Source organism: Centroberyx gerrardi, chromosome 4 (genome assembly GCF_048128805.1).
Source record: "Centroberyx gerrardi isolate f3 chromosome 4, fCenGer3.hap1.cur.20231027, whole genome shotgun sequence".
In the NCBI taxonomy this organism is placed as follows: domain Eukaryota; kingdom Metazoa; phylum Chordata; class Actinopteri; order Beryciformes; family Berycidae; genus Centroberyx; species Centroberyx gerrardi.
Genome location: NC_136000.1, coordinates 928,035 through 943,574, shown reverse-complemented (window position 1 = coordinate 943,574; position 15,540 = coordinate 928,035). Strand labels below are relative to the sequence as shown.

General features: G+C 40.9%; 1 protein-coding gene across 1 annotated transcript; it reads right to left on the bottom strand.

Annotated features, from left to right (window-relative positions):
• Nucleotides 1–293: 293 nt before the first annotated feature.
• Nucleotides 294–14,233, bottom strand: LOC139922748 (protein NLRC3-like). The gene is made up of 11 exons (XM_078282867.1): nt 14,038–14,233; nt 13,107–13,226; nt 9,689–9,924; nt 7,780–9,586; nt 6,446–6,619; nt 5,827–6,000; nt 2,952–3,125; nt 2,234–2,407; nt 1,723–1,896; nt 717–756; nt 294–484 (listed from the first exon to the last, which is right to left on the bottom strand). Exons 1-10 carry the CDS (start codon nt 14,166–14,168, stop codon nt 723–725), a joined length of 3,198 nt encoding a protein of 1,065 aa, XP_078138993.1. The 5' UTR covers nt 14,169–14,233; the 3' UTR covers nt 294–484; nt 717–722.
• Nucleotides 14,234–15,540: the final 1,307 nt, after the last annotated feature.

The window sequence follows — 15,540 nt, the reverse complement described above, 5'->3', positions numbered from 1 at the left end:
CCACTGGGTGCATTGCGTTCTGTAACCGTTTTTGAGTTTAAACAATAATTTTTTAATTTAAACAAGCTAACACTGGCACCAATGTAATCTGCACCACCTGCTAATGGGAGTCTCAGTTTGTCAGAAGAGAGTCTGTAGAAGGACAGAGTCCCAGCAGACCAGTCCAGATACACTGCTGCTCTGTTAGATCCAGAGGAACAGACAGAGATGATGGTGGACTTCCCATTGTGTCTGGCAGTGTAGCTGTTAGACCCCATCCTCTCCTTCTGATTCCTCTGTGAGTCACTGCTATATTAACCTGTCCTCCTCCCAGTAACATCGCCCAGTCAGACCCTCTCTACACAGAACCTGAAGCTGCTGGTTAAACCTCTCTGGGTGATCCGGATCTGACTGCTCCTCTCTCACCACCGTCACCTTTCTGTTCCCTCAGACAGATCGAGGTTTCTGTTTGCTGTGTTTGGATCCAGAGTGAGATGACAGGCATCTGATGGGAGAAGAAGACACACAACTGACATCAGAAATCAACATTTACTAAGACTCACTTCATCACCTCTCAATCAGTGATGCAGAACATCCAGTAGAAAGAATAGAAGGAAGACTTAGACAGATAAGAACATAGATTAAGCTGTGTGTGTGTGTGTGTGTGTGTGTGTGTGTGTGTGTATAAAAGAGTGAGAGAGCAAGAGATAGTGTGTTCATGCTGTGTCAATGCTCACATGTTGTCAGGCTGTCAGCTGCATCCAGGTTGAATTCAGCCTGTAGGGACGAACACAACAACAACAGTCATCTGCAGGTCGACTCAACACATGCTTCTGGCTGATCTGATTGGCCGACACCTTCACTGAGAAGAGCAGCCATTGATAAGGTTGGGGATTAACCAGGAAATGCTGGATCTTTGGTTTGATACTATTCAATTCAATTCAATTCAATTCAATTTAATTCAAGGTGCTTTATTGGCATGACAGTTCACAAACAAACAATATTGCCAAAGCATGTAACAAGAAATGAATCATCAATTAACCAACACTTCAGAAAAAGAATCCCATCCCCTCCCATGTATTAGTGTGTGTGTGTGTGTGTGTGTGTGTGTGTGTGTGTGTGTGTGTGTGTTGCTGTGCCTCCACTGTCTACTGACTATCATTGTTTGTGTTAAACATAAACCCGCAAAATATGGTATTAGCCAATTAAAAACAGAACTTTCCACACATTCATATATTATTCTTCACATTTCTCATCCAGCTGTGTGTCCCTCTTCCCTTAAAGTGTGACAGCAATCTACAAATTTAGCAGCTGATGCTGCACACTGACTTTTCTCCCCACACAGCAGGGCAGTTTGAGAGGATCAGGCAGGTTGAACTCTGGGTAAATTCTACCTCTCCTCTCAAAATAAGTCTGTCTCATGTCTTTGTATCTGTCACAGTGTAACAGGAAGTGACTTTCTGTCTCTGTCTCTCCCTGACAGCAGAACAGGCACAACCTGCTCTCCCTGGGTTGCCAGGTCTGCCTGTGTTAACCTGTTTCTACAGGCAGCTTGTGAGCACAGAGCCTGCACCTCGTTAGGGATTTCTTTGCTGTTGGTCACAGTGGTCAGATATTCTGCCACTGTGTGTCTCTGTCTAGGGTCAGATAGACTTCTAACTAACTGTGTTTAGCACAATGCTGCCACTAACAGACCGACCAATGGACCTTGTCAACATGGACTGACTCCAACCCTCTACTGACCTCAGAGTCTCCAGTCTGCAGTGTGGACTCTCCAGAAGATCAGACAGCAGCTTCACTCCTGAATCCTGCAGCTCGTTGTAACTCAGGTCCAGCTTTCTCAGATGGGAGGGGTTGGACTTCAGAGCTGAGGCCAGAGAAGCACAGCTGCTCTCTGACAAGCTGCAGGAACACAATCTGAATAAAGAATAAAACATGTAGCTAATATTGTAAAACATGTAGCAAATATTCCTGAATGCTTGCAACAATCCAGTTTCATAATTCAATTATATCAGTTCAGGTTTTAAATATGTAGCTCAACATTGTTATGTCGTAGTCAATGGACATTTTGTTAGTGTGGATCAACATAATATCGGCCTCAGTCACTCCATCTGAAATCAGACAAACTGTCAAACCTCTGTATGTCTCAGAATTGGTCCATTTTCTTTGAACACATTCTTTAACCAACCATATGAATAAATCTGGATTCATATAATATTCACATCAATACAGAACTGAAAAAATGCTGTCTGACCTCAGAGTCTCCAGTCTACAGTGTGGACTCTCCAGTCCAGCAGACAGCAGCTTCACTCCTGAATCCTGCAGCTCGTTTTTACTCAGGTCCAGCTTTCTCAGATGGGAGGAGTTGGACTTCAGAGCTGAGGCCAGAGAAGCACAGCTGCTCTCTGACAAGCTGCAGGACCTCAATCTGAATAAAGAATAAAACATGTAGCTATAAAATAAAATATTCCTGGATAGAAAACCTGCTTTAAACCATCCAATGTCTCATAACCCAATCAAGGTTTTAAATATAAAATTTGTGAAAATGGTGCGCTCAACTCAAAACACCTGAACCCAACAGGCTGCCAGGTTCAAAAAAACATAACAAAGAAAAACCAGCACTCACTAATATTAATGACAACATGTTGCTGCTTGAATAAACAAGTAGAGACTGAAGAGTGAATTAGTGAGTGGAGGTTTTTCTTCATAATATTAAGGTTTTAAAGGTTTTAAAGCTCAACATGCACTATGCCAAAGTCCTGAATTTCCCCAAGGAGATCAATAAAGTGCTATCTTATCTTATCTTATCTTATCTTACCTTATCAATGGGCTTCACCATTAAGCTAGTCAGTGTTGATCAGTATGTCACCAGACAGATGTCTTCAAATTAAATGTCATCACAATATTCATATTATTGATTTAACATTTACATCAACACAGAACTGAAAATTATGTAAAATATGCTGTCTGACCTCAGAGTCTCCAGTCTACAGTGTGGACTCTCCAGTCCAGCAGACAGCAGCTTCACTCCTGAATCCTGCAGCTTGTTGTTACTCAGGTCCAGCTCTCTCAGATGGGAGGAGTTGGACTTCAGAGCTGAGGCCAGAGAAGCACAGCTGCTCTCTGACAAGCTGCAGCAACACAATCTGAATACAGAATAAAACATGCAGCTATAAAATATTCCTGAATGCTTGCAACAATCTGGTTTCATAATCCAGTTATATCAGTTCAGGTTTTAAATGTGTAGCTCAACATTGTTATGTCCTAGTCAATGGACTTTACCATTTTGTCAGTGTGGATCAGCATAATATCGGTCTTATAGAGTCATTCCATCTGAAATCAGACAGGCTGTCAAACCTTCATGTCTCAGAATTGGTTAATTTTCCTTGAACACATTCTTTAACCTATACCTCACATATGAATAAATCTGGAGTTTGGGCCTTGAATGCCAAGTAGTTTAAAATAAATAAAGGTTTAGTTAAGGTCCAGAACGGCCAATTTCTATTGGGACCATATTTTCAGATGGCAGTTTCTCTGGAAAAAATTGTGGCAAAAAGCAGAATTTGAGTTGGATTGCTGGTGTAGCCACCAAGAACCTATGGATTACTAAAAATCAAGCTATTTATGTACTGAACCCATTAAAAACATGTTTTCTGGTAAATCTTCATTGGTGGAAAATCACATATGTGCATATTTGTTCACCCATGATGAAATAACCATCTCAGTTACAAGCTCTGTTTTAATGTATATTCTGATGAAATATTGCCTTTAGGCAGCAGGGGTCACTGTTCTCAGTCAGCATTGAAATGACTTTTAGAAACTAGATGGCACTCAGTAGAGCTCACACCTCCACTAACACTCTGCAGTTGTCAATATATGTCAGTTCCACATGTGGGATTTTCAACAAAAGTTAATAATTTCTTCCGTTCCACATTACCAACTTGTTTCATATTAAGAGATGAACACTTTTCAGCATTTTAGCCGATTATCACAACAACCAATCAGCACTATATCTGTTTAGAGCTGCTCTTCTATCATTGGACCAAGTTTTATGTCTAAACAGGAAATGAGCTCTGTTGCTCTGATGGTGTTACGTGAATCCGTTCAGAAGTTATGTGGTTTTAATGAGAAGCAACGCCCACTGCCACGCCCCCCTTTGGCCAATCAGTGTGAAAAGTTCATCAGTTCTTCCTCGCCCCATGACCAAACTTTCCACAAAGATGTCAAACAACTGGTAGGACTTTAATATATAAAGACCCGGTCTGACAAAGGAACACACACAACTTTTTCACAGATTTTTGGTTCAGTTTTGTTTGTTCGTTTTAACTGAGTTCATCTTTAACAGTCATTCAGTGAACACATTATTGAAATAACACACCAAAAACTGAAATACATAATGCACTATAATAAAACGTTCTAGTGACCCAAATTCGGCGGTCGACTCCCATCAAGACCAATTTTAAGAAAACAAGACTAAGAGTCTAACAGCCGCGACGTTGAACTTGGTGGAAGCGTTCCTGCCGGGAATCGAACTCTAGTCTCCTGATTGAGAGTCTTCAGTCTGACTCCCTGCGGCACACTTTCACCACGTGACCAGAAGTGATGAACAGAGCGACCGACCGACAGTGTCATCCATAGAGCCCCTGCTGTCGGGCTGAAAATAAACTCTATTCTCTGAATATCTTTCTGTGAATCGTATAATCCAGGTAACTCTGCCTCACCTGGGCTCAGTAATACAGGCTACAGGAGATATACAGCTGAGAGGAAATTTAAAATGACATCTGAATGTGAAGTGACTGAAGAATATAATTCTGAAAAAATCCAAATAGTTGAGCAATTCCATTAAAGAAACTGCACCATGCAGAACTTTAAAAGGTACAATATGTAACATTTCCGCATTAAAATATCTAAAAACGACTAGACCTATGTTATATATTTTTTTGAGTTGTGTAATCCCAAATGTTTCCAACAATGTTCAAACCCAGAGAAATCCGTAATTTTATTCAAGGTAACGGTGCGTTTCATTTGGTCGCCTGTCAATGGCGTCATATCCCCTTTCAGAGTTTTCCATAAGCGCCGGCTGTCGGCCGGATGGCCGGACATTAAAACATTTCCAACCGACTACTTTCTTACTGTTTCAAGTCACGTCACCGTCACTTTTTAGATCTTGGTCGTTTTTAACTATATCTTTTAACCGGATGAAGGATTTTAGTCATCGGACGTCTGGATCTTAAGTTATCAGAGAAACAAGCTGAGCAAACAGCTCGGCTCGCAGCCCCCCCACTATAACTGGATTATATAAATTATGATAGAACAATTATTTTTTACCATGAAGGAACTTCATAAGGATGATAAAACGTTGTATACATTAACTACATACCATCATGCTTAAATTGTGAAAGATACAACAGTGTACTAATATGCCCACATGTGACTTTTTATCCCTGAAGATACACAAAAGAAAATATTTTTAAAACATTGGTTATCCATAGTTCAATCAATACCTTGGTGATTATGTGCTCTGTACGTTCTGTGTAATTATCACAATAAAAATCAGATCTTTAATTCCTTTACTGCCTCCAACTCACTCACATCAAAGTTTTCCCAGATGGAGGCCATTTTGGAGCCGATTTGGACCCCTGTATCTTTAAAACTATGGAGACTGTCATCACCAAAGTTCATCATTATTCATTTGAATACACAAGGATTGTGTGAAAACAATATGAAGACAATTTGAGACCTAAGCCTGATTTCAGATGGAACTCTATACAGACTTCCTCAAATTAAGTTCCACCACAATATTCATATAAAATTAATGTTAGTTCATAATTATATATGCTGTCTGACCTCAGAGTCTCCAGTCTGCAGTGTGGACTCTCCAGTCCAGCAGACAGCAGCTTCACTGCTGAATCCTGCAGCTTGTTGTAACTCAGGTCCAGCTCTCTCAGGTGGGAGGGGTCGGACTTCAGAGCTGAGATCAGAGAAGCACAGCTGCTCTCTGACAACCTGCAGGACCTCAATCTGAATAGTACAGAAGAGGATTAGGGCCACATGAAAAAAATATTTCTGAGATCAATCTCAGAATTGGAGGAAATGGAGATTAAAGCATGTTGCTAAAAATACATTCTGCCTCGACTGGAAACCTGCTTGAAGCCATTCAATGTGTCAAAATCCAATCAGATCTGTTAAGGTTTTACATATCATCACTGAGCTGAAAAATGTATTGTATTGTTAATTTGTGTTAATGTGACTCTAATTTGACTGAGAAAGAACAGCCTAAGTTTTTAACAGACACTTTGTAATAGAGAGTACAATTTCTCCATCTTTTCATCTGACACCTTCTTCAGACAGTCTGCACCTCGCCTGAAGTTTCACATCTCCAGCTCCTGCATTCTTTAAATTAAATGTCACCACGATATTCATATAACATCCATATGAACACAGAACTGAAAAAATGCTGTCTGACCTCAGAGTCTCCAGTCTGCAGTGTGGACTCTCCAGTCCAGCAGACAGCAGCTTCACTGCTGAATCCCGCAGGTCGTTGTGACTCAGGTCCAGCTGTCTCAGATGGGAGGGGTCGGACTTCAGAGCTGAGGCCAGGACTTCACAGTGAGTCTCTGAGAGTTTACAGCCAGAGAGTCTGTGATTACAGATTTAATGTAAAATCAGTTATTATCAAAACAGAGCTGAGAACAAGCATACCAATAACTTATTTATGCTGAATGAATATACCAATGATGATAATAATAATAATAATAATAATAATAATAATAATAATAATAATAATAATAATAATAATAATATTCATGATATTAATAATATTAATAATAACAACAGTCTTTTTAGCCACATTTAATTTTAAACATTTTAACCACAGCCTGAAGCTCCTGAGCTGTATTAACCCCCCTTCACCCCTTAATTGGAAGATACCTAGAAATAAAACTCTGAAAAGACATTACAATCTGATAGAGTGAGTGTTGAGTAGGAGAGTAGTAGGAATAGAGTGTGCAGTGTGAGTAGTAAAAGTGTGAGTAGTAGAATGAGTGTGATCAGGGCCCTGGTTCACGTACGTGGCTAACTGAGTTAACAATTTGGCATAAACCCAGGATTTTCCGTTTCACGAAGCGAGTTCACAGTTTAGCCAGATGTGTTACCCGGCACAGAGCCTTAAGCCCAAACCTGCAAAAACTCAAGTTTAAGTTTAAGTTAGCTGGATAGTATGAACATTACCTGCAGCAATTTATAGGACGGCACATCACAAACTCCACAATCCCAACTCAGCCTTAACAGTCTTAACAGCCTGAACAGTGGTGGAGTTCATACAGACGCTGTGTATTGGGCTTCGCTTCTTCGCTTTTTATATCCACAGCATAAATGCACAGTGTCTCATAACCTTCAGACAATATTCAGAGTAATAGAGACAATTCTGATGCAAAAAAAATGTCCACTTACTTGGACATTACCTGGTTGAAAGTGTAGAATTACAGTAAAGAGGCTATCTGTTTGCAATATATTTTTATATTTGATTTTCGCCTGTTGCCAGGTGCCTTTCTTGCCATTGCCGGATGCCCTTGGAAGTCATTACAAATAATATACCTTTTAATATTCCAGTATGGTGACATTATCAGAAAGCACAAGAGTCCAAATATTAGGGATGCAGGATTGACTAATAAAATCCTAATCCACGTTCGTGAAACGGTCAAAGCCTGAGCTCAACTGATTAGATAATTCGATACGGCACGCGTCCAATTATCCTGGATTGTTTAAGCCACATACGTGAAACAGGACACCAAGACTAACCGAGCCTTCCTGCAGTTCCTCACAGCTGGGATCAGTCTCAGTCGTCCCTCCTCTGATGTCTTGTACTCCTTCAGGTCCAACACATCCAGAACCTCCTCTGACATCTGCAGCATGTAGGCCAGAGCTGAGCAGTGGATCACAGAGAGTTTCTTCTCTGATCTGTTCTCTGACTTCAGGAACTGTTGGATCTCCTGATGTACTGACTGGTCGTTCATCTCCATCAAACAGTGGAAGATGTTGATGCTTCTGTCAGGAGAGGTATCGTAGTTGTTCATCTTCTTCAGGTTGCTGATGGCTGTCTGGATTCTTTCTGGTCTGCTCTCTGTCCGACCCAGCAGGCCTCCTAAGAGACTCTGGTTGGACTCCAGTGAGAGGCCATGAAGGAAGCGGACAAAGAGGTCCAGGTGGCCATTTTTACTCTTGAGGGCTTTTTCCATGACATTCCTCAGGAAGACATACAGGGATGGGACCCTGCTGCCATATCCACCCCAGCCTTTTCCCAGGAATGTCTCCAGTACCTTCTCATCCCTGTTTGTGTAGCAGTGGAACATGTAGACTGCAGCGAGAAACTCCTGAATGCTCAGATGAACAAAGCAGTAGACCGTTCTCTGGAAGAGCACACACTCTCTTTTGAAGATCTCTGTGCACACTCCTGAGAACACCAAGGCCTCTCTGACATCAAGACCACACTCCTCCAGGTCTTCTTGGTAGAACATGAGGTTGCCTTTCTTCAGATGTTCAAACGCCAGCCTCCCCAGCTTCAGAAGAACTTCCCTATCAGTCTCCATCAGCTCCTGTTGACTCATCTCATGTCTCTCGTCATACTTCTGCTTCTTCCTCTCTGTCTGAACCAGCAGGAAGTGTGAGTACATCTCAGTCAGGGTCTTGGGCAGCTCTCCTCTCTGGTCTGTAGTCAACATGTGCTCCAGAACTGTAGCAGTGATCCAACAGAAGACCGGGATGTGGCACATGATGTGGAGGCTCCTGGATGCCTTGATGTGTGAGATGATTCTGCTGGCCTGCTCCTCATCACTGGATCTCCTCCTGAAGTACTCCTCCTTCTGGGGGTCAGTGAACCCTCGTACTTCTGTTACCCTGTCAACACATGTAGGAGGGATCTGATTGGCTGCTGCAGGTCTGGAAGTTATCCAGAGGAGAGCCGAGGGAAGCAGATTCCCCTCGATGAGGTTTGTCAACAGCACGTCTACTGATGATGTCTGTGTGACATCAGACACAACCTCATTGTTCTGGAAATCCAATAAAAGTCTGCTTTCATCCAGGCCGTCAAAGATGAACACAACTTTACAGACAGAGAGCTTCTCTGCTGTGACCGTCTGTAATGTTGGATGGAAAACATGGAGCAGCATGACAAGACTGTACTGCTCATCTTTGATCAAGTTCAGCTCCCGGAACGAAAGCAGAATCACAAGACTGACATCTTGATTTTCCAAGCCCTCTGCCCAGTCCAGAGTGAACTTCTGCACTGAGAAGGTTTTTCCAATGCCAGCAACGCCGTTTGTCAGAACTACTCTGATGTGTGTCTCTTGGCCAGGTAAGGGTTTAAAGATGTCGTGGCACTTGATTGGAGTGTCATGGAGGGTCTTCATCTTGGATGCTGTCTCCAGCTGCCACACCTCATGTTGGGTATTAACCTCTTCACTCTGTCCCTCTGTGATGTAGAGCTCAGTGTAGATCCTGTTGAGGGGGGTTCCAGTTCCTGCTTCAGCAGTTCCTTCTGTCACAAATTCACATCTCGTCCTCAGACTGATCTTATGCTCGTCTAAAACCTCCTGCGGACCGCCGTCTGCTGGAAGAGAAGAAGCAGATGTATAAGCAAGTGTTTAACAAATATGCTATTGTTTCCTGGTTTTAGAAATGGTGACAACAGCAGACAGACCCCCAGTCTTACTTTGTGCGATGCTGGTTTGACTGGGTGTCTGCAGTCCAGGTCTTGTTCTGGTTCTTTTTCCACACTGGGGACAGGCGGAGTCTCCTAATGAACCAGACTGGTCCCAGTATGAGGTGATGCACTGTCTGCAGAACCAGTGTCCACAGCTGGTAGAGACTGGATCCCTCAGGACCTCCTGACACAATGCACAGCAGGACAGCTGCTCCTTCACAACACCATGACTCCTCTTCCTCTCTCTGTGGTGAGGAAGATAATTCATTATGACTGATTAGAAAAGTTTATAACTAAAACAACTAAAAAAGGTTTTAACTATCTTTTGTTGCTAGCAGAGAGCATGGGATTAATGGAAAGTATCAGTAAGGCATGTAGCATCTTTGTCGCTAACTAGATGACACAAACCTAAACCTGTCAAGTGCAGTCGATCGTTGAGTGCATAGATCATAGTGTTTACGCTACACTGGTGGGCGGGACGAGACAATTTGATTGACACATGGTAGAAGTGCTATTGAATGAAAGTGGCGTTAAAAGCAGCATCAAATTAAATGTGGTGGTGAAAGCAGCAATGTATTAAAAGAAGCGGTGGCGATTGGAAATGCATTAAATTGAATTGTTGAAATGGCTTGTGAATAAATAAATGTCAAGGCGATCAAATGCAAAGACAAACTGATTTGTAAATAATTTAATTTCATCACTGTGCAATCATTTAATTTGGTAGTGTTTTAACACTTCAATATTTAATTGCATTTTATTTGATTCAACCCACCATTTTAATTTGATAGCTTTTTAAATGATTCAGTGTGTAATTTATTATTTTTGTTGCTTCCACCCCTCATACCTTTGGTACTGACCTCTGGAAACAGAAATGTTTTATTCATATCATTAGTTCTAGTAATGACAGACAACAATGCATGTGATGTTGCACATTTTCACTTTTTCTGTCCATCTGGTTCCTCCATCTGGAGTTTTTGATAAGGAGAACAGCTGCTTCTGTTCTTATCCTAATCTGCAGTTAAAATCTAATATAAATAATGTAAATAAATAGTTTAAGCTAGGTTTGTGAAACCAGCCCTTGAAACTAATTAAATCTTAATCAAATGGAATATTAATCTGAAAAAGAGCTGATAGGATAATATAAATAAACTAGAAAAGGCTAAATTTTCTAAAGAAAATTTAAGTGTGCTTGCCGCCCTTGCAATGCCCCTGCCCTTAGACTTGGCGTTCACTAGCTTTGCTAAGCGGTGCAGCATTGCAATTGTTAGCATTTTGACAGACTAGACTCAGTAAACAGAGCCAGTTGTGTTCAAAGGCACTGGGAAACTTTTCTCATCACTGCACAGCAACATGTTTGGTATCGAACGAAACTACAGATTCACAGCTTTCCAAGGATCCTAAACGCATCACAAAGTCGGCGCCGAGGCTGACAGAAAGCCCATGGTTCCTCATGGTCTCTGTCGCCATCTGCTGGCTGTGTCGAAGCACTGACACGAATGAGCTCGACCATTTCATTTCATGTCATTTTATACAGTAAGGTCAAGTTATAAAAAATGCTGTCATCACATTGAAATGGTTACTATGAGGCCATATTTAATCACACATGAATGCAATTGGGCTCTTTGTATTCACAAGAGTCTCAGCTTTGCAGCCATACCCAATTTCTACAATTCCATGACTGTTTCGGTACCACAGTGTGCAGAAATAGGGAAAGAAAAAAAGGCGAGAATAACATCTTTTCACTGCATGCAGAACACTGTGTCTTTAGTACCCTGGAGCTCATATACCCTATGTAGCTGACATATGTCAGATATGGCTGTAAAGCTAAGACTCTTGCGGTTCTAATGAGCCATTCAGATATCTTGATGTGAGAGGTCAAGGGACCCGTTTGAAAATAGTCTTGCCCATTTACCTTTGTCAAAAACTTCACCGACTTTGGAGCTATGTTACATAACATGGCTGGTACCTACGTATTCATCTGGATGTCTATTTTCCGCTAATAAAAAAGCTCCGCTCTAGTTTAAAAACTGAGCTCGTGAGAAGCTCCGTTAAGCGTCGGCCGACGCGCAGAAACCACCATACTCTGTGTGTGTACGTTAGCTTCAGTTAGATTCAGCTGCTGTGTGGGAGAAACCAGACGTACCTCCCGATCTCCACGGCGCGGTCCGTCTGTCCCAAATGCATCAAGCCAGCCATTAAAAACTCTGCACTAGACTTTTAATATACAGAATAAAAGTCCAAATACATCCATACTGATCTGATTCTACCTTAGCTTCAGCTACTGAGTGGGAGCCTCCTGATCTCCGCGGAGAAACAAGGACAAAACCAAACTTACATTTCTGGCTCTGTGATCCTGTGATTGAGTCCACACGGTTCTCAGGTTCTCATCCTTTTACAATGGGTGTGTATTGCGTCTAAAAATGCCATTGAATCATTAATATCTCAAAGAGCTTACGACGGATCTCTTAGAAAAGTAATAGCACACGATTCCTCAATGAGCCGCGCATTTTGATGTTTAATATGTCTATGTACTGTAAAAACTGTAGGAGGAGATGCATCCTAAACTTTTGTCCGGAAGAAGAATAAGAATAAAAATAATAATAAGTATGCAAGATAGTAAGAGTGTGCCCTGCCTACGGAAAGCACACTAAAAAGAATAATAAGTATGCAAGATAGTAAGAGTGTGCCCTGCCTACGGCAAGCACACTAAAAAGAATAATAAGTATGCAAGATAGTAAGAGTGTGCTCTGCCTACGGCAAGCACACTAATAAGGTCATTTTTCAGTAACTAATTGGGAGAATATTCAAAATGAAATAAAAAGTAAGGAATATTTAAAAGATTCATTCCAGGAATTGAGATGGGTGTTCTGGAGACCATAATGAACGAAAGTCGGTCAGAAGCCCGATGGGACTTTCAGCCTGGGGCCCCATCAGACTCTAGAACCGCCTCTGTGCAAAACAAGCAGCCACCAACCAAGCTGAAAACTGCAGCCGCGAGCCTCACCAAACACCACAGGCACAGTATCCGGTCCGAGACAAGCAGCACCTCGACTGTTTGATAATACTGCTTGTGATTGTCAGTTGCATTATGTTTAATCCCCCCATTTCTTCTATTCTTAGTTATATTTCTTTCTTTTTTTTGCTGTATCCTGATATTATTTGCTGCTGCAACATCCCAATTTTCCCACGGAGATCATTTAAATTTCATCTTATCTTATCTTATCTTATCTTATCTTATCTTATTCTACTCTACGTTAATAAAATCATAGTTTGTTTCTGGCTAACATAATGCAGAGCAGTTATTTTTCTCTTACCAGTGTCTTTCCTTGATATCCTCACTATGAGCTTTGGTTCATGAATACATTTAATTATACATACATTTAATAATATTCCATCAGGAAGGCTTCCAGTATAACAGTCCTCTTACTTTGTGTCTGAAGGTCCAGGTTCATTACTGAACTCTGGAGGTCTCTCTTTGGACCAGTCAGTCTTCACAGACAGACAGCTGGGTGCTGGAGACTCTGCTCTCTGCCTGTGGTACTGACCTCTGGAAACAGAAATGTTTTATTCATATCATCATATCATTAGTTCTAGTAAAGACAGACAACAATGCATGTGATGTTGCACATTTTCACTTTTTCTGTCCATCTGGTTCCTCCATCTGAAGTTTTTGATAAGGAGAACAGCTTCTTCTGTTCTTATCCTAATCTTTATGTTCTGTACATGTGATCTACAGCTGTGAACTGAATATATTTGATAAGGTGAAGAGTTTTTATATCTGCATGTCTAGACACTTTCTGCCCTCTGTAGACTCCCTGTAGACTCTCCCTCTTTCCTGTTTGACTGATATATGTATCCTCACGCTATATGAAAAAAACTTAAGTGCTAACAATGATGTGATGAGAGCAGGATGCATTGTTTTAAGTAACCGATAAGCTGTATTAGGCTTTTATATTTGGTTTCATAGAGACAAATAAGTCGCAGCTTATCACAAATTAAATGCTGCTTGTGTTTGTGATTGTCTGTTACATTATGTTTAATCCCCCAGTTGCTCTATTCTTATTTATATTTCTTTCTTTCTTTTTTTGCTGTATCCTGATATTATTTGCTGCTGCAACATCCCAATTTTATCACAGAGATCATTTAAATTTCATCTTATCTTATCTTATCTTATCCTACTCTATGTTAATAAAATCATAGTTTGTTTCTGGCTAACATAATGCAGAGCAGTTATTTTTCTCTTACCAGTGTCTTTCCTTGATATCCTCACTACGAGCTTTGGTTCATGAATACATTTAATTATACATACATTTAATCATATTCCATCAGGAAGGCTTCCAGTATAACAGTCCTCTTACTTTGTGTCTGAAGGTTCAGGTTCATTACTGAACTCTGGAGGTCTGTCTTTGGACCGGTCAGTCTTCACAGACAGACAGCTGGGTGCTGGAGACTCTGCTCTGCCCTCCTCTTCCTCCACACGAACACTCATCTTCTGGACTTCAGTCAGTCTGAGAGGTGAAACAGAAACACTGGAGACACACACACACACACACACACACACACACACACACACTGTATAAGGAACCCAGCCAGCACTACTCCTGGTAAGTTAGAGTCACCTTATTTGTTTTCTTTAAACATGTCTAATTAAAAACAGTGTGTATTAAACAGCCAATCAGGACTTTGTTTCCACAGATGAATCAGTGATAAACTGTTCAGTTCATTCTGACTCTTATTCCCTCTACAGTCCACAGGGAGACAAACTCAGAGACTTTTACATTAAAATAATAATAATGTTGTAATAACCAGTGGTGGGTAGAGTACTGAAAATCTATACTCAAGTAAAAGTACAATTACTCCCATAAAAAATAACTCAAGTAAAAGTGAAAATTACCATTTGAGAAACCTACTGAAATAAAAGTAAAAAAAGTACCTGGTTAATAAATTACTCAAAGTACAAGTTACTTTCCATTTTAATATTTTTTAGGGTGTGCGGGCCAGTGCAAAATAATGAAAAAACAGCACTTGTTGATAAAACTTTCTTAGCCCTTTATAAAACAGAATATAAGTCTGTTTAACTCTAGTATTTACAGACATTATCAAAGTAACCAAACCTATTACAGCCCCAAAATGCAGTAGATACCGAATACAATACAATTAATTAAAACTCTGATTGTCTGTTCTGTAGTATTACTCCCTGCACCAAGACCTCAGTCAATCAACTAGAGAATGAAAATTTCTCTCCATTCACATTTTTCATTTGGGGATTCCCATCTGTTGGAAGCTGCCTCTTGTTCTGGGTTTTGCTCCGTCATCATCGCATCGTGGTCAGAAGACAGCTGGAGCTTATTTTTCTTCCAGGCAGCTGGCAGCTTGGCGTCTGCAGTAGAGATGCTCCTCGCTCCCCCCGACACTCAATCCCCACATTTAGAGCAGACTAGGTGTAACAAAGGTATAAATGGCAAATGTAGTGAAGTAAAAAGTAGATTACAAGCTCAAAAATATACTTGAGTAAAGAGTAGAAGTACAGTTTAAAAAAAGGAACTAAAAGTACTCGTTCCTTAAAAAAAACTACTTTTTTACTCATGTGTGTTACTTGTAATGCGTTACTACCCACCCCTGGTAATAACACTCACCCTGCCTCCGCCTTCTGTTTTCCTCCTCCTGCTCTGCTCTGTCTCAAAATGGAGTCTGAACTGACTGCTTCATACTTTCACTTTCACTCAACAGTTTGCTCCCCTCTCCATTTCCTTTACTGTTCTCTCCATAGAAGTATTAGTTTTTCTTGATTGTTGTTCAGATGCATTTCTAGAAGCAATAGTGCAGATTTGAGAATAACTGACACAAACAAAACTGTGTTT